Consider the following 25274-nt stretch of genomic DNA (forward strand, 5'->3'; position numbering starts at 1 on the left):
CAAATTGTGCATAAATTAAAGCTAAAGTCCCAATGATCGTCACACACACACCTGGGTGTGGTGAAATTTGTCCTCTGCATTTAACCCATCCCCGTGTGATTTTAATCCATCCCCTGGGGGAGAGGGGAGCAGTGAGCAGCAGCGGTGCCGCGCTCGGGAATCAGTTGGTGATCTAACCCCCCAATTCCAACCCTTAATGCTGAGTGCCAAGCAGGGAGGCAATGGGTCCCATTTTTATAGTCTTTGGTATGACCCGGCCGGGGTTTGAACCCACAACCTTCCAGTCTCAGGGTGGACACTCTACCACTAGAGCCACTGAGCTGGCTAATGTTACAGTCTTACATTTAAAATAAAATCTATTTGTTGAGGTGGCACGGTGTAAAGACTTTCAGAACCACTGATGCAGACAATTTCACATTCAACACAAATTATCCTTCATGTAAATCAGCAAACTGTCATTGATCTGATGTTTGGGGGGAAAAAAAGTATTCATATGCAAATACAGCCAAAGTAACATGATCATTCAACTGATCAGGATCATATTTAGTGTCTCATGCCAAGACGGCAGGCAGTCAGCAGCAGGGCGAGACGGTGGCACCGTCGCCATAGCCAGCACGAGACGGCAACGGGCTCCTTGCGAAGGTCTGTTTCAAACCGCACCGACTACAAACTGCGGTGGTCAGAAGTCCGGAGATGACTGCTCTGCATTGACGAAGAATGTGGTCAGTTCACCTTTGCCCTTGACGTTGATGACTCCTCGGCGCGTGACGCCGTAGCCCACACTCTGGACCACCTGGGCTGTTTCCTCTGTGACCTAGACACAAAGACGGGAGCGGTCAAGCCGGGCAAGGAGACGGGTTAGTGGCGAGTGGACTGACCTGGATCTTGTCCAACACTCCCGTACTGTCCATCCTGCTGGCCACGTTGACCGAGTTTCCCCAGATATCGTACTGCGGTTTATGAGCCCCGATGACTCCGGCAATGACCGGGCCCTGGTTTATTCCTGACGATAGATATTGAGCAGTCAATTCTTTCATTGCAGATTAAAAAGATGGATGTTCAAAACCGGTCAATTTGGAGATCATGACGGCGGGGAAACGGTCTCACCAATCCGCAGTTTGAAGTTGTTGAAGCAATCGGTGTTGATGTGCTCCAGACTGCTCATTAAAGCAAAGGCAAACTCCACCATGGAGCGCACGTGACTGTAGGACAAGTCGCATTCCTGCAAAGGGAGCCGGAAAGAGGTGGTTTCAGGTATCAGAGGATGTGATCCTTTGTGACCAATATACCTTTCTGTCATCTGATGATTGCGTCAGCCCCGTAGCCGCCATGTACGTGGTGCCGATGGTCTTGATCTTCTCCACCGAAGAAAATTTCGGTTTGGATAGAAGCTGGGCAACCGAGTGACACGAAAGAAGGTGAAGCCGGGCGTACGTTTTGGAAAGAAACACTCCGACGTTACCTCGTCAAAGGTGATGATGATCTCGTTGAGTAAACGTAAACACTCCAGACCGTCTCTGGTGGCGCTGCTCTCGCTGTAGAACTCTTTAAACTGAGGCACGGAGGCGAACATGATGCACACGCACTCGTACGACTGACTGTACAGGTCCTGAAATCAAAGACAGCCCATCAAATTTCAGCGGCAAGTCAAATTGTTTTTTATAGCACCAATTCGGAATAGAAATAACAAGCACAGCGTTTGTCAAAAACAGCCGTTACATTCTCAGGATAGTTGAAACGTTTCAAAAAGAAAAATGAATGAATCACCTGATTACGGACAGTTTTTTCCATGAAGAAGGAGGCCACATGAAACGGCAGAACGTTATGGAGGAGAAGCTTGTTGACATTCTCCACGGTCTCCATTTCCTCTTGTTCCAACTTGAAACAGTGTTCCAACAGGAAATCCACGCGGCAGCCCAGCTCATCCTGATTAAATGATTGACTGAATGTTTTACTTTGAAAAAGGAAGTGACGCACGCAAGGACGCATCCACGCACCTGTCTGGCCAGTATGAGGCAGACAATATAAAAAATGACCAACCAAACCCCAGACATGATCTGAGGGTCCTTCAGCACACCGGGCCTGGGAAGGGAGGCACAGATGGAAATGAATCAGAGAGCATCATTCCAAGGGGCACCTCGTGGGTGTCAGAAAAGACCGCACGCTCACTTGATGGTGTTGTTGTACAGCAGGTCGACGAGGCAGAACGAGCGGTCGGCGTACACGTGGAGGAAGAGGGCCAAGTAAACCACCACGGCCAGCGTGAGGAGCAGAGCCTTCACCGACAGACATATCCTGACAAAGACGATGACTCCGAGCATGGCCAGCAAGCAGCAGTACAGGTAGTACTGGATGGATGGATGGATGGATGGATGGATGGATGGATGGATGGATGGACAGAAAGACAGTTTGAGCATGTATTCTACATTTTGATTTATTCGTGTACTCTTTTACGAGTCAAGATTAAAAAGTGCGGAAGATTTATCGCGTTAGTCAGATCTACAACAAATGCTCAAATGTTTGCACACCACGAGGAGCCTGCATGCTCATTGGTAACTCACAGGCGTAATGTGGAGTTTGAGACCCTCCAGCGCGCTCCTGTCGCTAATTTCCGTGCAGTTGCTTCCTGGGATGAAGACCTGAGGAAGTGCAATAAAAAAAAAAAAAAAAAAAAAAGAAGGAATAACTAAACGTGGGAATGCTGCCGCCAACGTTGCTAATGAGGCAAAAATAATTTCCACAAGACGAAGATGATAATGATTTGCTATCAAACAGTGTCATGATAAAATGCGCTCTCACTTATTTCTTTTTTTAACAAGAAGATAAATAATAACTTTGCTCGGAGGCCGGTATGCATCAATTCTATTTCTCTTCATTTCAAAATCAATCCTTGCGCTGCTTCACAAACAGGCTGGAAATGAATCAAGTTTATGAAGAGAGGTTCCACTGTATAATTTGGAATGAAAGCAAAAAGGCTCACAAAGTTGAGGATGGCCATTAGCAGCGTGATGAGCAAACTCAAGCACACGATAAACAGCCGCAGCGCCGCCCTGGTGGAGACCCCAGGAGAAAATCCTGATATACAATTATTGCATGTCTTGGAATGCCATTTCTGAAGACAAAACAGAAAGGAATATAAATATTAAATACCCATTGTCATGTTTTTTGTTTTGGTGAGTTTGACCAAGCATACCTGCATGTAGCCGCAGAACGTGATGGACAAAAGAAGCACCATCACAGCAAATGTGGCGCTGTAGGACACGGCCAATTCAAAGTTCCTGGCAAGTACGCAAACACATTTGTAAGAAAAAACAAAACAAAAAAAACACACAAATCCACTCTTGCGAATAATATCGCGGGGCGTCATTCACCTGTCAGAAACAAGTATCTGGACAGCAAAAAGGGTGACAAAGACGAAAGCGAGGCAACTCATGGACTGGTGTAAGCCTTTCACTTCCGACAGGCGAAACTGTAACAAATACGAGACGTGAGATCAAGACGCCACAGAGGCCGGCTTCCTCACTTCCTGTTGGACGAGTGGCACGACCTGCTTCTCCAGGCGCACGTCATTGAACAGCAGCGTCAGACAGTTGAGTCGCTTGGCCCTCCTCCTGCGGAACACACGCACATACAGATCAGAGAGAGACAGCGAGAGGCAACGAGAGATTTGGGAAAAACCTCAAAGCTACCCTGCGGTGTCCATCGTGTCCAGCGACCCCCTCACGCAGTGATCTACAAACAAACTGAGACAAAACAATGACTACATTACAGAGGAAACATTCTGGGCATGTTTTGGTGAGTAGTTATTTTGCTTCTGCATTAAAAACCTCAAGCAAGCATACCTGGATGGGCTGTTCTGACAAAGTGGTCTTTCCTGAGGCAGACAGAAATTTTCCAATCACGACACATGATGGCAAAAAGTGGCGCTTGTAGCGTGTGCTCAACATACAGCGGACGACTGCTGCTGGTTCACGGTGACCTCGTTGATCTTCTTGGACAACTCAGCTTGATGGTTGTTGAGTTCTGCGAAGGGTCGGACGTTCTGCCACGACTGAAGGTACATGCGCATGGACGCCCGTTGCCTGTTCTCGACTGTGCCAAGAAGGTTGCCGGCCTGGGAAATAAAAAGCCACGCCGTCACACTCTTGCGTGTCCCGCCGCAGAATGCCGCACCAACGCCAACCGTTTGCGCTCTTTGGAGCGAGCTCTCCGAGTTGTTGGGGTCCAGCACCAGGTAGGTTTGTCTCCCTTGAAGAAGAGGATTCCGACTCCCCCCGTCGCCATCCTCCACTTGGAACGCTCCGTTCAAGTGTTGCAGAGTCTCTTGAGTGATGTGAACTCGCCTAGTAGACGTGAAAATCACACGTTTGTTGCCTTTCATTACAGAAAAGCCAAAAGGAGACTATCCTCACTCACCCGGGAACACCTCCAGACTCCATGTGATTGGCTAGCGTAACGTCATGTGACCAGACGTCGTACTGCCATTTTTGCAAGCCGATCACGCCCGAGAGCACGTTGCCCGTGTGCACGCCAACACGCATGCTGAGTTCCACTCCGGTGGCCTCTCGAAGTTTACTGAAATCCAAGAAAAGGTGAATAGTTGGAGCTTGACACTGAACAATGGACACCTTGCTGGCTGTGAATAATTGACGCCCAGTACAAAAAGAAAATGACAATGTGAAGTTATTTTTTTTTTCTCTCTAAACAAATCAAAAATTTGCAAAAGAATTCAAATGGAGCAAACAACAAAGTGAGAAAGGTTGGAGCAAGTATAGGATGTACAGAGGAAGTTGATGGTCTCGCCATGCAAATGAGCCAACCTGATAGCGGTGCACATATCCAAGCCCATTTGAACACAGTTGCTGGCGTGCGTGGAGATCGGGTCAGGCAGACCCGACACGCAGTAGTAGCAGTCGCCCAAGATTTTAATGCGAAGGCAGCTGTTTTTCTGTACAGAGTAACAGCATATGTGGCAAATGTAATGGCGTGCCTTCAAACAAACAAACAAACACACACACGCACACACACACACACACACACACACACTCTTGGAGTGGACATGGCGATACCTGGGCGATGTCGTCAAACCTGCCGAAGAGCTTGTTGAGGACAGCGACAAGCTCCTCTGGTGAGCAGCTGCTGGCGAGCCTGGTGAAGCCCACAATATCTGCGTACAGAATGCTGGACACACACACACACACACACACACACACACACACATTATACAAGATGGAAAGCAGAACAGCTTTTGGACGGTTTCCCTCCTCACCTGACGTCTTTGTGCTGCCGTATGTAGAGGCTGTGGAAGTTGCGTTTATTTTCTTTCTCTTCGATGGGCTTGGTCAGCCTCTTGATCGCCTCCGTTTTCAGCTCTATGGCGATGTAACGCGGCAACACCGACAGCAGAAGACGCTCCTAGAAAGAACGAACAACCGTCTTTTTCTCAGCGTCTCGCTAACGAGTCGTTCAATCTGGCAAACCGGCTGCCATCACACCTGTTGATATTTCCTGATTTCCTTCTGGGAGCGGACGGCGCTGAATTGCTCTCTCTTCCGATTGGATTTCCTCAGATCGTTTTCGGTGGTCCACAAATGGAAGACCCCGATGCAGTTCACGCACAAGAACAGCATGCCGTTTGCCACCAGCTGAGGTCCAAATGATGGATTAACACGAGTGCAAATGGTAAAAGTGGGTCAAGTTGATTGAAAATATCTTCCCGGTAACCCATATCAACTTGGACGCACCTGCACAGCCAAGTCCGGCGTCTCCGGGCTCGTGACCGAGACATAAACACTGATGATGATGATGTGTGAAACGCTGGTCCAAATCCCAACTATGAGAGCCCAGGCCAGTGAAAGCGGCAAAACAGTGTACACGCTCAGGGACAGGAAGAGGAAGAAGGCCACCTGATGAGGACGGAGGGATGTGAGTTTCTTTCAAACGGGGCCGGGTCACTTGACTTCTCCCCACCTGCTCCCATGTTGTGACGGGTCCTCCGGTGAAGATGAAAACAATGGCTGTCATGTACAGCGTCCCCCAGACGAAGAGGGCCAGGGCACCAGCGCAGCGCCTCACGGTGGCCAGCCATGGCAGGCACACCAGCAGGACGGCACTCAGACACAGGACCACGCCCAACACCGACAGAGCCCCCACGTGGACTTCCACATTCTGTGCACCAAAGTGAAAATTTTAAATTTAATCGAGCGGCAAAACAGTTTGCAAGGTTGACATCTATTCTGTTTTCTGCACATGTTAAAGTAGCATTTGTTGGAAGGTTTAGAATAACAATAGCACCTATGCTAATTCACATTAGCTTGACTATGGATTTTTGTGTTATATGTTAGCATGAAGCTAGTGGATATTTGTTATCATATGTTTGGTTGAACATTTTGGTGTTTAAACCATTTTTAATTCTCTTTTGCATTATTTGCAAGTTGTACAGTAAAGTTCAAGTCAAACTTTAAATTTTGATGCATTCAAAGGATGCGGGGCACAGATTTTCAATCAACGGAGACGGGGGATGACTGTATTGACACCCCCCTTGATGCCAGACAAACAGATGGACAGGCGCGCGCACACACACACAACTGCAGTTTCTCACCCTTCCCATGGCTGGAATGAGGACTATGATGGCTATACAAAATGCCAAAGACAGCACCAGTCCAGACAACATGGCCGGTGTCTCCTCCCCACACTGCAAACAGCCCCTGTGAATGGACCTATAGCAGCAGCAGACTGCTTCCGCCACGGTGGGCCGCGACGGTGGGCTTCCATGCTCGTCTTCATGCTCCGCCGAGTCCTTAGGTGAGCTGCCGTTTTCCTTTTTCGTCCTCGATTTGGAAGCAGGTTTGATTTTTCTCCTTTTATTGAACTGATTCCCTTGTGGAGTATGTTCCGGGAGGATGTCAGAAAAGCCAGAGTTTCTACTGAGGTCGCCACTGAAAGCAGTGGTGGCGTAGCTAGGGCTGGAGCCGGCGCTGCCATAGCCCGAGTCGACGGCCCCGCTCTCGGCCGTCCTGCTCGACAAAGAATCCACCGGCAGATGTTCGGGTAGCTGGACGGACGCTTGACTTTGTGAGAGTTCTGACTGGCTGCCCGACAGTCCTTCAACATCAGCGGTGTCTGCAATGTGGCCAAGTTCCAGCGTATTGATTCCAGTTTGGGCCACGCCATTAACCTGCAATGCTGCTGCCGCTTCTTGCTCAGGCCGCATCTTCTACTGGACTCTTCAGCGCTCGTCTGCCCTTGAGGAAGTCCGGCCGATGTGCTCCTGTGGAAACACAGTCCAGTGACTTCCCCATGTCATCTTTTCACACTGCAGAGAGGGGTCGCTAAACTTTTTCTTTCAAGGGCCACAGACAGAAAAATCAATAAATCAAAGGACTGGAAGGTGGAATCTAACCCTATGAACTGTGAGGCGGACATGATAACCAGTGGCCCACCGTGCCACCTTATAAAAGATCAATTTATTAAAAAGAAAACTACTCTGTGATAAAGCAATACAAGGCTTTCTAAAGATTTTTAGGTGGCCGGTTGCCCTGTGTCAGACTACGATAGATCCGTCCCTGTAGTGAGCAGCAGTAGAATCCCATCTTCACATTCAGAACCAAAACGAGCAATCTGAACTAAAATGACTTTGACATAGAGCAGAAAGTAGAGAAAACAATCGCAATTCCGGGGTGCGTCTTCATGATGAATGAAAACAAGGAAGTGAGAGGAGAATGAATTTCTTGCAAATGTCTTTGTTGTCCATCCAATGGTGCATGCGTGTGTATGCGTGTGTGTGTGTATGCGTGTGTGTGTGTGTGGGTGGGTGGGTGTGAGAGAGAGCGAGAGAGACCAGTGTTTAGTACAGCGTTCCTCGTTGGTGGCGTTGAAGTCTTGTCGCAAAAGAACGTCAACAAAAGCGAGATCATAAACTCAAACCCTTAATTCTATGATAATGATGTCCTCCGCTTGCTTCTCTATTATGCTAAACTCGTTTGTCTGGCTTTTTTCTCTCACACACTCCATTCAGGTGTGTTCTGGAATGGCATGACAGTGACTCACCTTGACAATTTAGTCACAACCTAGCACGAATATCAGATACTTTAATCTTCCTTTGCTAGATTTCTAATCATAACGATGGCTATCATAAAATATTACCCTCAGCAACGACCATTTGAAACCGAGTACAGACACAACAAAATAAAAAAAGTTATTTCATATTGTTTGCGGTGTATGAAGCGTGTCAGAAAAGTTACAGGACTGGGGTCGTAAATTTGAAAACGTGCCAGTCAATCAACCGGCGTGACTACAAAGAGCGCCTGTGACATTTGGAAAGTTATGAATTTTGTCACCATGACAATGCACCTTTTTTTTTTTTTTTTTAAGTAATGTGGGAATCAAACTCATTGTACCTGCACACAACACAGCCGTCCCATCCCCAAGGTATGAATGTTGTCACCTTGACATTTCGCCGAGGATCAAACACTTCTTAGCTGTGCAACCTCATAACTAACTGACCTGGTTCTGCGTCATCGATGGGTACCGGATTAGAAGAGGCGGACGACATCAAGGTTGGCCCCAAAGACGGAGCTGGGGGGGGTTCCCGGAATAATCCTTTCTGGAGTTTACGAAGGCATGGCAGGGAAGGCTGGAAAAAAAATTTGACTCAGAAGTTGTTCATAGTTAAGACTTTAAATGTATCTCTGTTTTTGAAAGAGTCACATTCAAAATGACTACCACAGCACCTGTCATGCAGCGATACGTTTCAAGGACTGAACAGAAACTTAATTGTACTGGATGTCTAATTATTGTCCCTTACCTGTGGCGTCAAGCAGGTTTAGCCCACAAATGGAAAATGCACATCAGTAACATCTTCAGCCATGTTGGAAAGGAAAATATGACAAGGGATTATATCACCGATGAAAAGGGAACAAGTGCATCTTCGAAAAAAGTAATGTTGTGTACATAAAAGTACAACAACTTCCAAGGTCATAGCGTGACGGACCTGAATAAAACTTCACTTCCGTTGTACTTTTTTTCCCCAAAGACAATCAAGACATTCTTGACATTCAACGTGGGTGTTGTCCAGTTAGCTTACCTCGTGACACACGTTCAATTTAGTCATATTCCTCTTGCAACAGCTTGATTTCTGGCCAAAAATCGACCAAACAAACCCATTGCCCTAATAATAAACTCGCTTTTAAAACGCCATGAGAACAACCGAGAGCGATCCGGCAGGTGAGCGAGAATTCCAGCGCGAATGTACACACACGCACACACAAGCTCTTTATTCCGTTGTTGAGCTGGGCGGGTGAGTGCGCGTGCACGACGCCAAATTTACGAGCGTTTTCAGCTAGGAGTCGATATTCTGTGGTAGAAGCAATTTTAATTCAAGTGGGAGGAAAGAAGGAACGCGACAATCACAGCGCGTTTTTGGACGTTTATTGAACGGGAAGAAAACAGATTCAAAAATAATAAAATCTCAAGGACCATGGAAAAGGTATAAACACAAGACGACAAGATGTCGTTTCTTCTGTTGCATCGGGTGTGGTGTCTTTGAGCAAGGCATTGATACCACAAACGGCTCCTCAAATGCAGCGGTCAGCTTTCATGCACATCGCGGTGGTCCGCGGCCCTCTAGTGGTCCGTGGCGGAATTGCGGTGGTCCGTTAAATTGGAAATAATTGTAACTTTTTTTTTTTTTTAAAGATAAAAAGGATTCATCATTTATACTTGATTTGTTTTCCAGCTAATTTTGTGAATCGTTTACCCATCCAAATTATGTCAAATGTAGCTGAAATTCCCAACATAGCCATGCAGATGCTAATCAATCGCATGTATAGGTCTAACCTCCTTCAGTGCAAAATAAAATAATACAGTAATCCCTCGTTTATAGCGGATAATTGGTTCCAAAAACCACCCGCGATAAGTGAAATCCGCGAAGTACGGTCACCAACAAGAAGTACTGGGCAGTCTAACGAGTTAGCGGAAAGATGCTATTTCGCGATCGTGCTAACACGCGAAAACGGACTTCTAAAGGAATGTAAACGACCATTTGGAGCAATACTACATTGTACTAAAGGTTAGACACCTTTACTCAATTTAGAAGTTTTACTTTGACTTTCAAATGCTTTTTTTTAATTTGGAAAATAAAATCCGCGATGTAGCGAAGCCGCGATAAACGAAACGCAAAGTAGCGAGGGATCACTGTTTCTGCCAAAGCAGAAGTTCCCGAGTTGCTTCTTGGTTACAATGGTGGTCCCTTGGACAAAAGCAGTCTAAAACCTCTGATATACCTGACAGATAATTTTGCGGGCACCATGGGGAGCGGCAGATTAAAAAAAAGACATTTCAGTTGTGTGAACTTGACTAAACTGCAAAAGTTCTATTGCTCCAAAAGAAGGGCTGAGAGCACATTGAGGTCGTTCTCGGTCGGGTTACTCTGCAGAGCCAGCATCACCATGTTGTCCTGACCAGGAAACACCTGACAAAGACGCTCTCTCAATTCCGCTGTGGCCTCCACCGTTCTGCTTACTAAAATGGCCTCGGGGCCTTGCTGTTCTCCGGACTTGGGGTGATGACTTTCCTCTCCCTGCCTCCCTTCACCTGCTCCAATCAGAGCGCCGTCTGGTGTTTGCTCAGGAAAGTTGTGGACTGGAATTTGTGAGCGCAGAGGATTAAACGAAGGGGAGTTCTTGGCTACACCAGCAGGGTCGGGTGTCCTGGTAGGGAAATTGCTGTGAGAAAAACAGCGTCTAACTTATTTCAGAATGATTTCACTAGCGTCACACCTGCGGTCCGAACGGAGGAAGTCATCCAGATGAGGGCCCCCCCTTCCCAGTGGGTCATCTGGAACCATGAAATGATCACCGACAAACGTGTACTGAAGCAGTCTGCAGGGGAGATATGAACTGCATTTCATTTGCAATGCTTATTTAGGATCAGACATGAAGTAAAATCAAAGCAGGTACAAAAACAGATACAACAAATAGTACAGTGTGAAATAATAAATATTGTTGAGTCGAGAAAAGTGATAGTAGTAGGTAAACTGACTTTAGGCATCACCACTAGAGGAAGCCCACGTTATGTATTGCGTTCCAAGGATGCACCAGCGAGAAGAAACACAACTGTCGTGTCCTCATTGGTTTCCGTGGCCAGTAATTCCACTACCATCTCATTTAATCCAAATTGTAATTTTGTTTGGAGTGTTTTACCTCTTTTTGATGATGTCTCTCCATGCGTCCGACTCCTCCAAAAGGTCCCTCAGATTGTCGTTGGTCACAATCACGCCGCCTGTCTTTTGCGCCAGCTTCAGCATTAGTCTGCAACAATCATCTGATATTATTGAAAAGCAATAACCGGTGCAAGTTTTCAAATCTCTAAAGACGACATCTTGCTGCTCGTCCAACCTGTCGTCGTACGAGCTAATCCTCGTGCCCAGGACCTCCCTTGAGGGTGTGTAGGACAGGAGGCCCAGCTTCTGCAGCTCTCCTAGATAGTGCTGCTCTGTGGACGTCAAAAACCAAAACCGTGTTTAGACGAGGCTGGAAGGAAAAAACATGACGATGTGAGTCACTGGAGGGAACAGGCGTAGCCACCTCTGGCGCGGGGGTCGCTCTTCTGACGCCACTGAGGCAGCAGGGCGCTGATGTGCCGATGACCTCGCTCCCAAAAATGCTGAACGGCCAAAGCGATGCCTCGGCACGAGAAGAAGTGGCCGAGCCCGTGACTGCGGAAGGGGAGAAGCTTCAAATGAGAATGAAGGGAAAATAAACACTGGATTGACAAATTGAACACTTGTCATGAAAAGTCACAAGTCGGGTTACTCGTATCCCAAGAGGCCACCCTGGTTGTAAAATTCCCTCCGCAACCTACACCTACCTCATGGCAACATTGCTCCCGTCAATGATAATGGTCCTCAGCTGGGGGTTCCCCGGTTGATCTGTTAGCTGGAGTTCAAAGGGCGTCTGCAGACCCTCCATGAAGCGCTGCTTGCCCGTCACCACCACAGAGGGAACGCTGGGCGCATCGCGGCATTCCCCACATCTGGTGGGAGAACGCTGAGCGGGGAGGGTTCCTTTCAAGCAGCTCGGTTTTTGAGGCTTTGGCCGAGGGCTGCGAGTGGAAGATGAGGGAAACGTTGGTCCAGGTGGTTCTTTGTCCTGATTGGAACGTTGAAGGACTTGAAGGAATTGATTATTGGGCGACAGGTCCAGATTTGCGACAGGTTCTGCTCGACTTGGCGTTTCTGGATCACTTTTCTCACCAGCTTTGGTCATTCCAGTTTTCTGACTCTGCTTCTCCAAGCCTTCCATGCCAGCGCTTTTCTCCTTCTGCAGCTCCAGGAGCAGCAGGTGAGTGGAGCCATCTGGCAACATGCTGCAAGCCTTGGCCACCTTGTGCTCCATGTAGCCGCAGCTCACGGCAGCTTTCTTCAGCACTCCCAACACAAAGTCGTCATCCTCTTTAGTTTGTGCGCTCCCAACGCCGCCGGCCTGACGTCCACGGACCTCGCCTGGCACATCTGCTCCTCCCACTGTTTCGTCATCCATCTCACAAGGTGGTTTCCTCTTGCTCTGTTCCCTGCAACTGTAGTCCTGCTCTTGCTGAACCAAATCCAGTATCCGAGAGGCTTCTTTGGGTCCCGTTCGGCCGAGGACCCGTTTAACCACCTCTTCTGTGTACCCCATGGTTGTGAAGAATTTCAACAAAAGCCCAAACTCTTTGTTTGGCGCCGACAGCTCCCGCACTTGGTCCTCGTCCTGGCCGGCCGATGCCGCCACATGCTCCGGCTGCTTTTCTTCTCGCGCATCTTGGAGAACCTCTTTTTGCTCTTCCTCCAAAGTCATCCCAGGTAGGCTACGCTCATGGAAGCCTACTTCTCCTTGTCCTGACTCTTTCACCAAATCCAGCAGGGCTTCCTTCACAGATCTCGGAAGTACGAGGAGATCCAGGATGTGGCGGTCCTCCCGTTTTTCCACCAGCGCTTTGAAGGCCCGCAACTCACCCGAACCTCGTTCTTCAGCGTCCGAGGAGCCAGCCTGCCCCCCCTTATATCGATCCAAAAGGTCAGTAATGAGGGAATAGGCTCGCACCACTGGCTCAATGAGACCAGAGATGAGCAGCGAGCCCGGAGAGCTCACCTGGTTTGATGTGATGCAACAAAGATAAGCATCATTACTTCAAGAGCCTCCATTTTTTTGAAGATTTGAAAAGCAGGACTCACCACGATGTCTGCTGAAGTGCTCTTGATCATGCAGTCCATGAAGAAACCTTTGGCACCGCAGAAGATGCAGTTGAGAGCGGCGGGATAGGATATCTCCTGCCGCCCCTCCTGGTTCACAAGTCCTTTCACAAACATCTAAAAGACACGCTTGCTGATCATCTGCACTGCCAACCGCTCGCAAAGAGGCACGGGGGGGTGTCAAACCTTTGCCGCTTTCACGTCACAGTCTGACCCCCGCAGTCGCAGCCACATCTGGCCGTTGGTGCCGAGCGGGACGTCACCAGTTCCGATGGTGAACGACACCTGGAATATTCTCTCCACTGTGTCCTGCTGGGAGCTCAGAGGTCCCCGCAGTCCCTCAGGGCACACAAAGTCATCCCCCACCTTGCCTTGGTCGTCCATCCTTTGTTTCCTTTACAACAATGGTGCCAAAAGAAAGTTTAAAACAATTTTCAGGTGGTCAAATGTCCTGATTTAGTTATGAGTAATATTTTTCAGGCAATTTCTGAACGAGCACATTTCTATTTTATGTCAATTTGAGTTACTTGAGTGGACACCCTACAATTCCCTGTTAGAAAAAAAAAAAAATGCAAAAATGGATACTGTATTCAAAGATCAGTTTGTTTTAACAAATATTCGATATATGAATGACCAAGTATATAAGTACAGGTTGCGGATGGAAAAACAGTGGCAACGTTGAAGCGTGTGACTTGCCAAAAAAACACACACACACAAACAGCACAAGGCAATGACAAAAAGAACGTCAATAAAAGTATGAGCGTAGTTTTCCTACCCTGAGTTGCTGCTCTTCGGTCTCGGTTTCCGAGTGGCTCCGACACGCAAGCTTCCGTGATCACATCACATCACTAACTTCCTAACCTCTAACTCGAAAACACAATAACACAACAAAACACAACCCAACACGACACGACACAACACGCGATCCGCCAAGACAGGACGAGCGGACCACTAAACCCAGAAGCACCGAGGCAGCGACGAAAGCGAAACTAACCGCGAAGAGCAAGAAAACAAAAGAAGCAAACTGAGCATGACGCAGCTAAGATACACGTTAATAAATGAGCCAAAAATGGCTATTCTAATACCACCTACACGTCGCACACACACACAAAACAGAAAGCGGTCATTTAAGCAGCTTTAACAGTTTCTCAAGGCGTTGAGGGGGGAATTCCGGTGACGTCAAAACGGGTTTTTTTGTTGTTGTTATTATTAAATCTTCAAATGTATGCAAAAGTTTTGAGACAGCCCTCATTTAATAACTTCACAGGTTGGAAAGAGAACAGCTATCTTTCATATTTTCCAGTAAAGTCCATAAAGGAATGTTTTGAAACTGGAAGACCCCCCCTATCAGTTTCACTCTTCCTTGGAATGAGAATATTTGCGGCAACAGGCAGACCAGGGGTGGGCAAACTTTTTGACTCGCGGGCCGAACTGGGTTCTAAATTTGGACCGGAGGGCCGAACCAGGAGCAGCAGTAGTGTTTGTGTGAAGTAATATAAGCGACCTGTAAAGGTCATTGCATAAAAGATTTTGGCCTTTAGTAGGTAGTAAAGCATGGATATTCCAAACAAGTTTTTTGAAAACAAATGCATTTATTAACAGCATTAAAAAAATAAAAATAATAATTCACTAAAAAACTGCTATCAGTGATTCTCATAAAATACGACACTGTTATTATGAATAACAGTCTCCATCACTTCAGTGCCTGCAGGTCAGATTAATGAAAGATGTTTATCTTATGAGATCACATCAAACGGCAAACATTCTGACCAAATATATCATCTTGAAGAATCGGTGAAAGCATACATCCAAATAAAGTAATCAAAACAGCAACACGGTGAGGGGTATCCGAACATCAGAGCAGAGTTTTAACTCACAAACACCTGGTAACAGAGGTGAGGAAACGGGAAACACTTCCTCAAAGTAAGAACTTTACAGGTTAAGATTAGTCGCAAGCAGGTGGTGCATCAATGTCCTTGAGCATCCTGCATTGTTTGAAATTGAGAATGGTCGCTAGTGTCAATCCCTGCTATGTGTACAAATCATATTCAAAATGCATTTTTTTACAACAAACTTGAGAGCCTCCCCTTCATTTTCAGTGGGAACAGTGTTGTTGGTCTCCCTTTTTTGCTAGCGCGTCATAGTCTGGAGTAAAATTTGTTGTGGCAATTCTTAGGAGAGATCCGAGGTGTTGGTCCGTTTACCTCGATCTGTGACGGGTTGATGTTGATGTGGCTGAACGTCACGTCGCGTACGTCGAGCCAAATTGGCCACTCTTTTTTAAACACTCGGCACTGTGTCCACCTTGCTTTTCCTTGGGCGACTCATTTTAATGGAAGGATTCCAGGGGAAGGTTTGTGGGTGGCTTTAGCGCAAAACTGCATCTGAAAGCTGAGCGCGAATTACAAGAATGCTGTCGTCACAGCCCACGCTCTAAATTCGGGACTGATACAAATAGAGCGCGAGTGCGCCATGTCCGTACTACTGAGTACGTACACGCGCTTCTGAGTGTGCACCGAGCTTTCTGACACGGCTTCCGGTAGTAAATGCGCAGGCGAGCGCTTCCCCATCTACTGGGGAAACGCAATCATTGCATGCAAAATGACCCAAAAAAATGTTTAATAATACAATTTATTCAGGGTTGGCGGGCAGGATTAAACGGTCCCGTGGGCCGGATGTGGCCCGCGGGCCGTAGTTTGCCCATCCCTGCAATAGACAATACCTCAAGTCTGTTCAGAGGAGTTTTTTTTTAGTTTCTTTCCTTTTTCCTTCAAAACAGCAATCTTTCCAATTCCTAATTTGGATATCAAATAAATCTTTATGAGATGAAAATCAACTAAAAACAATTGTTCAAAAAACAAGGGAGGCTCTCTGTCGCATCTGAAATCATCTGAAAGGTTTTGGGAAACTTTCAATGTTCCTTTATCTTCAACACGTGCTACACTAACAGTAACTACCGGACAACTGTATATTTTTAACTGAAGTATTGAATGGATGCCAGAAAGAGCCACATGCTGAAAAAGCACAGATGCTTTTTCCATTTTAGGGAAAGCCTAAAAATAAAAATATCCAAAATATTTTAATGTATGGAATATGTATTTATTTATAACCTGTGAAGCGTTCTTGGACTTGATTTAGCGTTAGCCTGCATTTGGCAATGAAATTTCACATTGCTTAGCGGCACGTGCTAACGCTGGCCTCCACTGAGACTTACAGCTTATGGCGGTCCGGAGTGAACCCAGCAGGCTTCTGGCGATGGCGCCTTTGCTTTGCCGCTGATTCTCCATCTGCCACCGGATGCGAAGAGTCACGGCGTGGATAACAAACAAAGTCACACGCTTGCTTGCATGCTTCCGTGGTTGCGCATCAATGCTGTTTACGACAGTTACACATTATTAAAAGTTTTAATGAGAGTCTAACTTTGTTAGGGACGACTGGGTTAGAATGCATTGGCTTGGTGGTGGCAATCACGTGTGTAACTAAGCACAAAGGGAGGCAAGGTCATTTTGACCAGATAAACTTTATCTGCCAGGTGCATTCATGTTCACCAGCTAGTGTGAGAACAAATAGTACAGTCACTGTGAGACAGAGTATATATTGAAAATGAATGCGATAGCAAGACATCTATAATACAGTATAGCTAGCTATTTGGAATGCTCCAGCAAGCTAGCTCTATTGAAATTTTTGCTAGTAGCTTGTAGCTAGTAGCGCAAGATAGACTGATCAGAAAGCTAGCAAACAAAATCAAAATACAAATTGATTCATGCTTTTGCGAAAATTCCGAGCAGCCTCACGGTGCGAGCAAGCACAGACATTGGGTTACAATCACGAGTTATTGACAAAAGTTTGGGGGAGATGAAAAATATAGTCAGGATGATTTTGGTGCATGTTAATAATAGCTAACTAGCTTAAAAGTCTTTCGCTGGTTAACATGATTGTTAGCAACGGTTAAAAGGCTTTGTCGTCTCTCCACAAGCATTCACCTGGCCGCTGTACTACAAAGGGAAGACCAGAAATCCGGAGAAAGTGGAGTACTTCCACCCACCCATCAGGTTGCCCCTCTCCAGTTTGAGATATGCCTTGTCCCCCCTTTCCATCATCACCAGGCCAGCGTTAGTGGCAGCTTCCCTGGTCACATCCTGGTCACCCGCGAAGGCTGAGATCACTGGCCATCCGTTGAGGACCAAACTCACCTTGAAGAAACAAAGTGAGGAGGTATAAAAAAGTCAAGTTCGCAGAGGAGGTACCAAGAATGGAGAACGCACCTGTATTGTCTGCCTGTTGTAAACTTTGACCACATGAAAGCTAAAACTGTAGACTCCCTTTCTTGGAGCCACAAAGAGACTCCTGGCGGGATCAAAATGGCTTCCGACGTTCACCAAGATCTGTGAATAAAGAAGAGGACCCTAATGCGCTGTCCCCTGCTTTCCACCCCACCAAAGTCCAAACTACCTGGTCAAAGTAGATGGTCATGGTGTGGTTGCTCATCTCCGAGGGTTCGTGGTTAGTGTTGCGGATGGCCGAGAAGGCCACCCTGCCCGTTCCCGACCTCACCGACATCCCCAGGGCGTTTGTCGATGGCTCTGCGGAGGGGGTGGAGTCGCACACCACCAGACATTTGCCCTCCAACACGATTGGCTCCGTGTCATTCTGGCAGCGGACCCCCGGGGGCACCCAGGGGGTGACCAGAAGCACTCCGGCAAAAAAGGCGAGGTGGGGCCAAGGAGGCTGAAACTGCATCTTTCTAAGGACGTGTTACTTGGGGGGATCTTCACAGGTGTGGATGGTGCTCTGCTTCAAGGCCACGAGACATGATGCAGATCCTCAAGGAAGAGCTTTGCCAAGACCGGGTGGAGCTCTCATAGCAGTGAGCACGACGCCCTTTTTTGGGCACACAAGTGAAGAGCGATCTTGCCTTGGGTGGGATCGTAGAATTTGAATTAAACAGACGACATGTCCCGATCAGAAACATCAATCGGCAAACTTCAGAGGTATGGATAGACTATTACAACCCGGTCGGTTGGTAAAAGTCAACTTTCTGTTTTAAATTTTGTAGTGAAAAGAACACTTGTGGACACATCTTTGTCGTAACCAAAAACCACCGACCGTCACACGCGAGAAGAATAAAGAGGACAACTTACCGCTTGCATGTGCACGCAGACAACTTGTCCACTCCAGCTTTGCCTCTGCTATTTCTTGCCGCTCATTCCCGGCCAAATTTTCTCTTCTCCGCTGTCTCCCCCCACCGACTCCCACCTGCTTCCCTTCCTGCCTCCTCAGCTTTTATTGGCTAAGAGGACAACAGCGCTCTCCAAGCAAAATGATCCATTCTGGCGTATGATAGCGGATATTTTCTCCTCCAAGCTGTGCATGAAGTCATCAAAACAAACATATACTATTTTAGACCACCGCGCAATATGGCATCTTTTGTTGTCACCCGCACAGTGTGCAAGGTTTGCTTTGTCAAAGTTGCTTTCTTCATCCATGTTAATTAATCTGTCATTTTCATTTTTTTACCTGATGAAATCATATTGAAATGCAGCTTCAAAACCAAACTGCTATAAATAAAAACTCTTTCAATAGCTCACAGTAAGGAAAATGGCAGCCTATCATATTTGTGCCACCACATTCCCTTAAAGAGATGCCAGGCTGGACTCTGAGTGCGCCTGGTCCAATCTCAGTCCATCCACATCCCAATCACAGGCTCTCTCGAGGTCTGTCCCATTTTAGACTATCTATCTATCTATCTATCTATCTATCTATCTATCTATCTATCTATCTATCTATCTATCTATCTATCTATCTATCTATCTATCTATCTATCTATCTATCTATCTATCTATCTATCTATCTATCATAGTCAAAAGAGATGATCATTTGGGTTTTGTAATAGCAAGATATACAGAATGTTGAGGGGGAAACAAAAAAGTCTGACTGTCAAGTTCCTGAAAATGTCACATGATTGTAAAGTGGAACCATGTGACAAGCGGGAAACAATGCCGCTTATACAGAGCAACAGCATTCCTATCTGATTCAGTGCTCAGGTGAGTCATAGGTCGAACATATGAACCATTGGACCCTGATCGGGCGTGAGTCTTCCGAGCGTTACAACGCAGAGGAGAGAAGAGACGCGTGCACAAGATCATCGCGGTAAGTTTTGCGCTTTGATTACGATCCAATTTTTGTATCTTATGATGTTATCAGCACTCCTTTTGAATGACTTTTACTGGAGCTAAACACAACATTAGGGGGGGGGGGGGGTTTGGGGGAACCCGTATCACAACAAACTTTGTTCCAAAAAAGAAATCATACAATCGTGTCAAATCATCATGGCACACAAACGTCAGAAATGCCAGCCGGGTGTCTATTCAATATCAGAATGGATTTTGTAAGAGTAGAAAATCACGTTTTGAATCACTGCAATAAACGTTTATTTAAATCACTCTTTCGTTTCCCATGTGAATCAAAAAGTTGTGCGGGCGTGTCAAGAGTTTACAGAACAAAAGAAGAGCACACCTAATCGTGCAAGGTGGAGTCTACATTTAGAGACGTGTACAAGCGACTTTGAAATACAAACGACGTGACTTGTTTTGCTTGCGTGGCAGAAATGGCCTCCCCGTGCGGCAGTCAGGCTCAGAGGCAGTTGGAGTGTCCCTTGTGCGAGCAGGTCCTGGACGACCCCGTCACCACTCCGTGCGGACACAACTTCTGCCAGGCTTGCCTCCAGCGCCGCTGGGGTGCCAGCGAGACTTGCAGTTGTCCCACCTGCGACAAGACCTTTGCCAGCCGGCCCGAAATAAGCGTCAACGCCGCCTTTAAGGAGCTGGCCGACACCTTCAAGAGGATGTCGCTAAGTTCGTCCTCCTCGCCCCCGCCCGGAGACGGCGAGGTGGCGTGCGACGTGTGCGCCGCCGCCTCCCTGCGGGTGCGAGCCATCAATTCCTGCTTGGTGTGCCTCACCTCATACTGCCACACCCATCTGGAGGCGCACCGCAGCGTGGCCACCTTGAAGATGCACAGGTTGATGGTACCGGTCGCCGACCTGCGGGAGCGTCTGTGCGGGCAGCACAACCAGCTCCTGGAGATGTTCTGCCGGGACGAGCGGCGGTGCGTGTGCCGCTTCTGCACCGAGAGTCAGCACAAAGGCCACCGCGTTGTTCACATTGACCAGGAGAGCGAGGAGAGGAAGGTAACGCCGTGGCAATATTTCCACACCAACATGTACAAGGGCATCCAACTCCACTATCCCGCTTTGTTTTAAATCTCCAACACAGCTGATCCAAAAGATCAGGATTGTTATTTGGCTTCTGCCCAACAGTAGACCAAGGAGTCCAGCTAAAATTTCTGTTTCAATACATTTGTATCTTGTATGCTCCAGGTCCAAATGGCGACGACACAGGCCGACTTTGAGGAAAAGATCCAAGACAGACAGAAAAAGATGGAGGAAATCCAAAACGTCCTAAAACTCGCCAAGGTTCGTCGTACTCCTTGTTGAACGTTTCCTAGACTTGGCGGTCATGAGCCGGCGTCACCCTCTTGTCCTTCACCAGATAAGTGCAGGAAATGAAAGGACGACCAACAAGACCCTCTTCGACCGCCTGATAGCTTTGGTCGAGGAGAGACGAGGGGCGGCCGACGCCGAGGTTGAGCAGAGTGAGAGGGCGTCTGAGCAGAGGGCTACCGGACTGGTGGACGAGCTGCGGCGGGAAATTGCTGAGCTCCGTTCGAGGAACATCGAGTTGGCGATGCTGATGGACACGGACGACCATCTGCACCTTCTACAGGTGGACGTGAGACGCAACGAGTTTGTTGCCAGTCACATGCGGTGTGACCTCTGACATCTCTGTGTTCACGTGGGACAGAGGTTTCCCTCGTTGACATCGCCTCCCCCGACAAGAGAGTGGGCGGAGATTACCGTGCACCCTGAGCCCAGCGTGGGGACGCTGAGAAGGGCGCTGTCCCAAATGATTGGCTCCATCCAGACTGAGCTGGAAGGCCTGAAGACGGACGGTGAGTTGCACATTCCGTGTATTCAAAACATCTCGAGACCTGATTTCTTCTCGCCCTCAGAAATGAAGAGCATGCAGAGTTACGCAGGTAACGCCGTTATCACTGTTCTCATCTTGGTCCATGACTATTCAAGATAACAAAGATTCTGGTTCCAACAGTGGACGTGGAGCTGGACCCGGCTACCGCCCATCCCAACATTTGCCTGTCGGAGAACGGCAAGCGGGTGGACCGCGCCGAGCTGCTGCAAGTTGTGCCCGACAACCCTCGGCGCTTCGATCCGGTCATCTGTGTTTTGGCCAAACGAGGGTTCTTATCCGGCAGGTTCTATTTCCAGGTGACTACTATCTCCACTGTTCTACATCAACACCAGCACGACCATACTTTCCCATCGCTTGATAAGATCTTTCTCTCCCATCAGGTAGAAGTGGGGAAAAAGACTTTTTGGGATGTGGGTGTGGTCAAAGAGTCAGTAAATAGGAAGGGCCTGATCACCTCAAAGCCTGAGAACGGTTTCTGGACCATGCGTCTGAGAGGCGGGGACGAGTACCGCGCTCTGGACTCACCGTCGGTGCTTCTGACCTTGGACGCGAAACCGCAAACGGTCGGCGTGTTCACCGATTACGAGGAGGGAATAGTGTCATTCTTCGATGTGGATGCCAGGTCTCATATCTACACTTTCACTGGCTGTGTGTTTACCGAAAGAGTTTTCCCTTTTTTCAGCCCTGGAGTTAGTGATGATGGGAGGAATTCTGCGCCACTGATCATCATGAATGTAAACCAGCAAACGCTGACACCTTCACTCCACAATAATGTGGCACTTGTTAACAATTCATTAGACTTGTCACAACAGTAAAAAAAAAACATGTCAGAGCCATTGAGCGTCTTTTTTCCCAACTCATTCTCTGTCTAAATTGAAATAGTTGAAGAATTGTGCGGCAAAAAAATTCAACACTGCCAATGACGTCGAAAAACAACCACAGAGATCCCACCGCACATACACAGCACAATTGTTCAGTTTTCAATGATAGCTTGAAATTATTTTTACGCAGGCAATAAAAAAATGTTAGTTACCTGAATGTTGTCAGTCACTTAAATGTTGTACAGAGGCTGAGATCAACCGGAGTCAAATTCCCTGGTTGGCATGCACGAACTTGGTCAATAAAGCTGATTCTGATTCAAGAAAAATAGTGAAGTCCAAAAAAGATTACGTAAAAGAGTATTTGTTCTAGTCGCTCGAGCTCACACACATGTAAGAAGGCTAGCCAATTTCCGGGGCAGACATTTTTTTCTACATCATTTTTATGTCGTCATTGTTCAGCCGCGCCCCGAATGTAGCTACCTACGATGTTGGACGAACAAAAAAAGCAAAGTTCCCTGACCGGGAATCGAACCCGGGCCGCGGCGGTGAGAGCGCCGAATCCTAACCACTAGACCACCAGGGAGCTATCGTGTGAAGTTAACATCTATTGTTTTATAATATAAAGCAATAATTTAAATTTCAATGTGTTTAAAATAAAAAACCAAACATGCTACAAGTCTCGAATCCCTCCCAGATCGTACTTTGGAAAACCCTCATATCCTTTCGTGTAGTGAAGTACATATTTTAATTGGGCGATAAAAAAGTTCATTTCAATTAATTTGTTTCACTTTTAAGTCATTATAACTATATTTAACCTTTAATAACTGTTTGTTTCTTTCAAGCACAAATTCAATACGATGGTGTCGCTTAGTATTTTTGGGGTGGTAAACTAAAGTTTGAGAAGGCGAGTGCAGTTGCGGCTAGTCGCCTTCTAGAGGGAGCCATCGAATCTCTTGTAACATATCGAAGGAACGAAAGCAAGGAGGGAGGGAGGAAGGGAGAAAGCTAGAGCCTCACCCCACGATGGCGGCCACCATAGACAGCAATGCCGTCCAGGCACCCAAGAAAAAGCATCTCGGTATCCCCGAAGCAGTGTTCGTGGTACGTGAGCCCTGGGCCGTCTCGCGTGTTTCATGTGCGGAGCCTGAGCAGTTGGGCTGAGAATGGCCTTCTCGGTGCTCGTCGGAAGCGTTTTGGAAGCGTCATGCTAACACAAAGCTAACTCGCTAACATACATCTCAAAAGTGTGCGCCAGACCACCACTTCCATTTACGGGCTTGAAACTTTAGTGTCGTTCAAGCGATGCTGTGCGAGCGGGCGTCCGCTTCTCTCATTGTTCTATATGCAAATTAACATATTGCAAGCTACGTATAAATTCAGAATCGTGCAGGAGCACCGTCAAGAATCCATTAACAGTCATTATTATAAAAATTGGAATACCTCAAGGAGAAATGAAGCGGTATATTTGTGTTGCACGGCAGACAAGAGAAGCGGAGGAGGTGGTTAAGGTGCCTTGCTTAAGGAAGTGCACACCCTTGCAAGCGGGCTCGTGTTAATTGTTGGGAAAAATTGAAGACCTGGGCTCTTGTCATGGGGCCAGAAAAAAAATAGAGACAGATTGCCAAAGGGATATGAATTGAATTAATGAGATATTTGTTAGCGATCAGGTATACCAGATTGCTTAGTTTGTTAGCGATGTGATTAAATGACATTAAAAAGAAAAACTCTTTGAATTTGAAAGTCCTTTCAATAAAAAAATGGATGCTACAAAAATATTGCTTAATTGCTTGTTTTAACATGAAATATCCAAACGAAGAAAAAGAGTTACCCGTGAATAGGAATAAGAACTTAATCAATGTATTTGGCAGGAGGACGTCGACTCATTCATGAAGCTGCCCGGCAACGAGAAGGCGGACTCGGCTCTGAGAAGACTGGATGAGCAGTACCAAAAGTACAAATACATGGAAGTCAACCTATCACAGAAGAAGCTGAGGTAGGCGGTAAACCAGGCGCCGAGGTCTTCCCTTCCTCCCCCCTGACGTAATCAGTCCTTCACTGGGTTTCAGGTTGAGAAACCAGATCCCACAGATCAGACAGACGCTAGAAATCCTGCGACACATGCAAAAGAAGAAGGTACGTTTGACTTTTTCCGCCCGCCGTGATGGTCTTGTAACTCGCTTTTTATGTTTTCATCACCAGGACACCACAGAGCCTTTGGAAACACACTTCATGTTAGCCGACAACGTTTACTGCAAGGCTTCGATACCACCCACTGACAAAGTGTGCTTATGGCTCGGCGTAAGTCAACTTAGAGGGGGGGGGGGGGGGTTATGGGTCGTCCTCGCCTCAGCTGGTTGTGTGCACTACACCTCACAGGCAAATGTCATGTTGGAGTACGACATTGACGACGCTCAGGCCCTGCTGGAGAAGAACCTGTGCACTGCCTCCCGAAATTTGGAGACACTGGAGGAGGACCTAGATTTCCTGCGAGACCAGTTCACCACCACCGAAGTCAGTATCCTTCCATATGTATGTGTTGGCAACCCTTCTGTGTGTGCGTGCACCCCTGTTGTTGGTTGTGTATGGTACCTTTTGGCCCTTGACCCCTCGCGCTAACCTCAGACATGGCACGAGTCTACAACTGGGATGTGAAGAGGAGGAGCAGAGAGAGCCTCCTCAAATCATCAGAGAAATCTTAATCCAGATTAGATGAAACACGGTCCCCTCTCACCCCACCGCCAATGATTTTTCTCTTCAATCAGAATGTGAGATGGATCGAGGGCTACGTTTGTTTTCAGATCCAAATGAACAAATGACACTTTTTCAGTTGATTACTGGGAGGGGGGGGAGGTCATCTTATGCTTGTGCTCCTTCTCCACCTATTTTTACGTTTTTTTTCTTTGGACTCTATTTATTTGTCTATCGTTAAAACACCAAGAGCAGCAGTGGGCCATTAGACAAAACTGAAGTTTGTCACTTGGCAAATAAACTTGACTTGGCAATCTTTCAGTACATGACACATTAGTATCCAAAGTAAAAAAAAAAAAATTGGGCTTGGCGGAGAAACCGGACACTCGATGAAGAATGTCCTACTCGGCACATTTCTGCTATCCTAAGACGAGGCAAGCAAATGTGTGTATGCGTCGAAGGGAGGCTGTGTCCTTTGATTGGGAA

General features: G+C 47.2%; 5 protein-coding genes and 1 non-coding gene across 9 annotated transcripts; 2 read left to right on the forward strand and 4 right to left on the reverse strand.

The window, feature by feature from the left end:
* Nucleotides 1-335: 335 nt before the first annotated feature.
* LOC119128915 (adenylate cyclase type 2-like) lies at nt 336-9297 on the reverse strand. Its single transcript, XM_037261786.1, has 28 exons — nt 9086-9297; nt 8807-8859; nt 8506-8635; nt 6602-7270; nt 5971-6168; nt 5745-5906; nt 5496-5645; nt 5270-5415; nt 5070-5181; nt 4821-4948; nt 4417-4575; nt 4184-4343; nt 3950-4114; nt 3843-3874; nt 3690-3743; nt 3548-3611; nt 3372-3469; nt 3194-3278; nt 2981-3112; nt 2562-2639; nt 2170-2348; nt 1998-2082; nt 1768-1926; nt 1463-1609; nt 1290-1391; nt 1108-1222; nt 879-1003; nt 336-814 (listed from the first exon to the last, which is right to left on the reverse strand). The coding sequence occupies exons 4-28, from the start codon at nt 7211-7213 to the stop codon at nt 680-682; spliced, it is 3582 nt and encodes a 1193-aa protein (XP_037117681.1). The 5' UTR covers nt 7214-7270; nt 8506-8635; nt 8807-8859; nt 9086-9297; the 3' UTR covers nt 336-679.
* A 793-nt stretch (nt 9298-10090) lies between these two features.
* On the reverse strand, nt 10091-14070 carry khnyn (KH and NYN domain containing). Its single transcript, XM_037262151.1, has 9 exons — nt 14007-14070; nt 13418-13625; nt 13214-13348; nt 11869-13130; nt 11586-11716; nt 11397-11493; nt 11202-11309; nt 10779-10880; nt 10091-10709 (listed from the first exon to the last, which is right to left on the reverse strand). Exons 2-9 carry the CDS (start codon nt 13613-13615, stop codon nt 10373-10375), a joined length of 2370 nt encoding a protein of 789 aa, XP_037118046.1. The 5' UTR covers nt 13616-13625; nt 14007-14070; the 3' UTR covers nt 10091-10372.
* Nucleotides 14071-16732: 2662 nt separating this feature from the next.
* Nucleotides 16733-18694, reverse strand: si:dkeyp-74b6.2 (cerebellin-1). Of its 2 annotated transcripts, XM_037260887.1 has the most exons (4): nt 18373-18694; nt 17684-18146; nt 17497-17616; nt 16733-17424 (listed from the first exon to the last, which is right to left on the reverse strand). In XM_037260887.1, the coding sequence occupies exons 2-4, from the start codon at nt 17969-17971 to the stop codon at nt 17227-17229; spliced, it is 606 nt and encodes a 201-aa protein (XP_037116782.1). In that variant the 5' UTR covers nt 17972-18146; nt 18373-18694; the 3' UTR covers nt 16733-17226. The 2 variants fall into 2 exon arrangements, with proteins under 2 accessions (XP_037116782.1, XP_037116781.1); XM_037260886.1 differs by lacking the exon at nt 18373-18694 and having other exon boundaries at nt 17684-18180.
* Nucleotides 18695-19171: 477 nt separating this feature from the next.
* On the forward strand, nt 19172-22102 carry LOC119128459 (E3 ubiquitin-protein ligase TRIM39-like). 3 transcript variants are annotated; one of them, XM_037260869.1, is made up of 9 exons: nt 19172-19381; nt 19703-19760; nt 19837-20420; nt 20610-20705; nt 20782-21015; nt 21094-21241; nt 21302-21328; nt 21400-21575; nt 21660-22102. In XM_037260869.1, exons 3-9 carry the CDS (start codon nt 19839-19841, stop codon nt 22092-22094), a joined length of 1698 nt encoding a protein of 565 aa, XP_037116764.1. In that variant the 5' UTR covers nt 19172-19381; nt 19703-19760; nt 19837-19838; the 3' UTR covers nt 22095-22102. The 3 variants fall into 3 exon arrangements, with proteins under 3 accessions (XP_037116764.1, XP_037116763.1, XP_037116762.1); XM_037260868.1 differs by lacking the exon at nt 19703-19760; XM_037260867.1 differs by having other exon boundaries at nt 19173-19381; nt 19703-20420.
* Nucleotides 22103-22611: 509 nt separating this feature from the next.
* Nucleotides 22612-22683, reverse strand: trnae-cuc. The gene has a single exon. It is a non-coding gene; the product is annotated as a tRNA-Glu (tRNA).
* Nucleotides 22684-23050: 367 nt separating this feature from the next.
* vbp1 (von Hippel-Lindau binding protein 1) lies at nt 23051-25147 on the forward strand. The gene is made up of 6 exons (XM_037260888.1): nt 23051-23201; nt 23969-24093; nt 24167-24233; nt 24300-24398; nt 24477-24615; nt 24723-25147. The coding sequence occupies exons 1-6, from the start codon at nt 23124-23126 to the stop codon at nt 24797-24799; spliced, it is 585 nt and encodes a 194-aa protein (XP_037116783.1). The 5' UTR covers nt 23051-23123; the 3' UTR covers nt 24800-25147.
* Nucleotides 25148-25274: the final 127 nt, after the last annotated feature.

The sequence above is a fragment of the Syngnathus acus genome, chromosome 10 (assembly GCF_901709675.1).
Source record: "Syngnathus acus chromosome 10, fSynAcu1.2, whole genome shotgun sequence".
In the NCBI taxonomy this organism is placed as follows: Eukaryota; Metazoa; Chordata; class Actinopteri; order Syngnathiformes; family Syngnathidae; genus Syngnathus; species Syngnathus acus.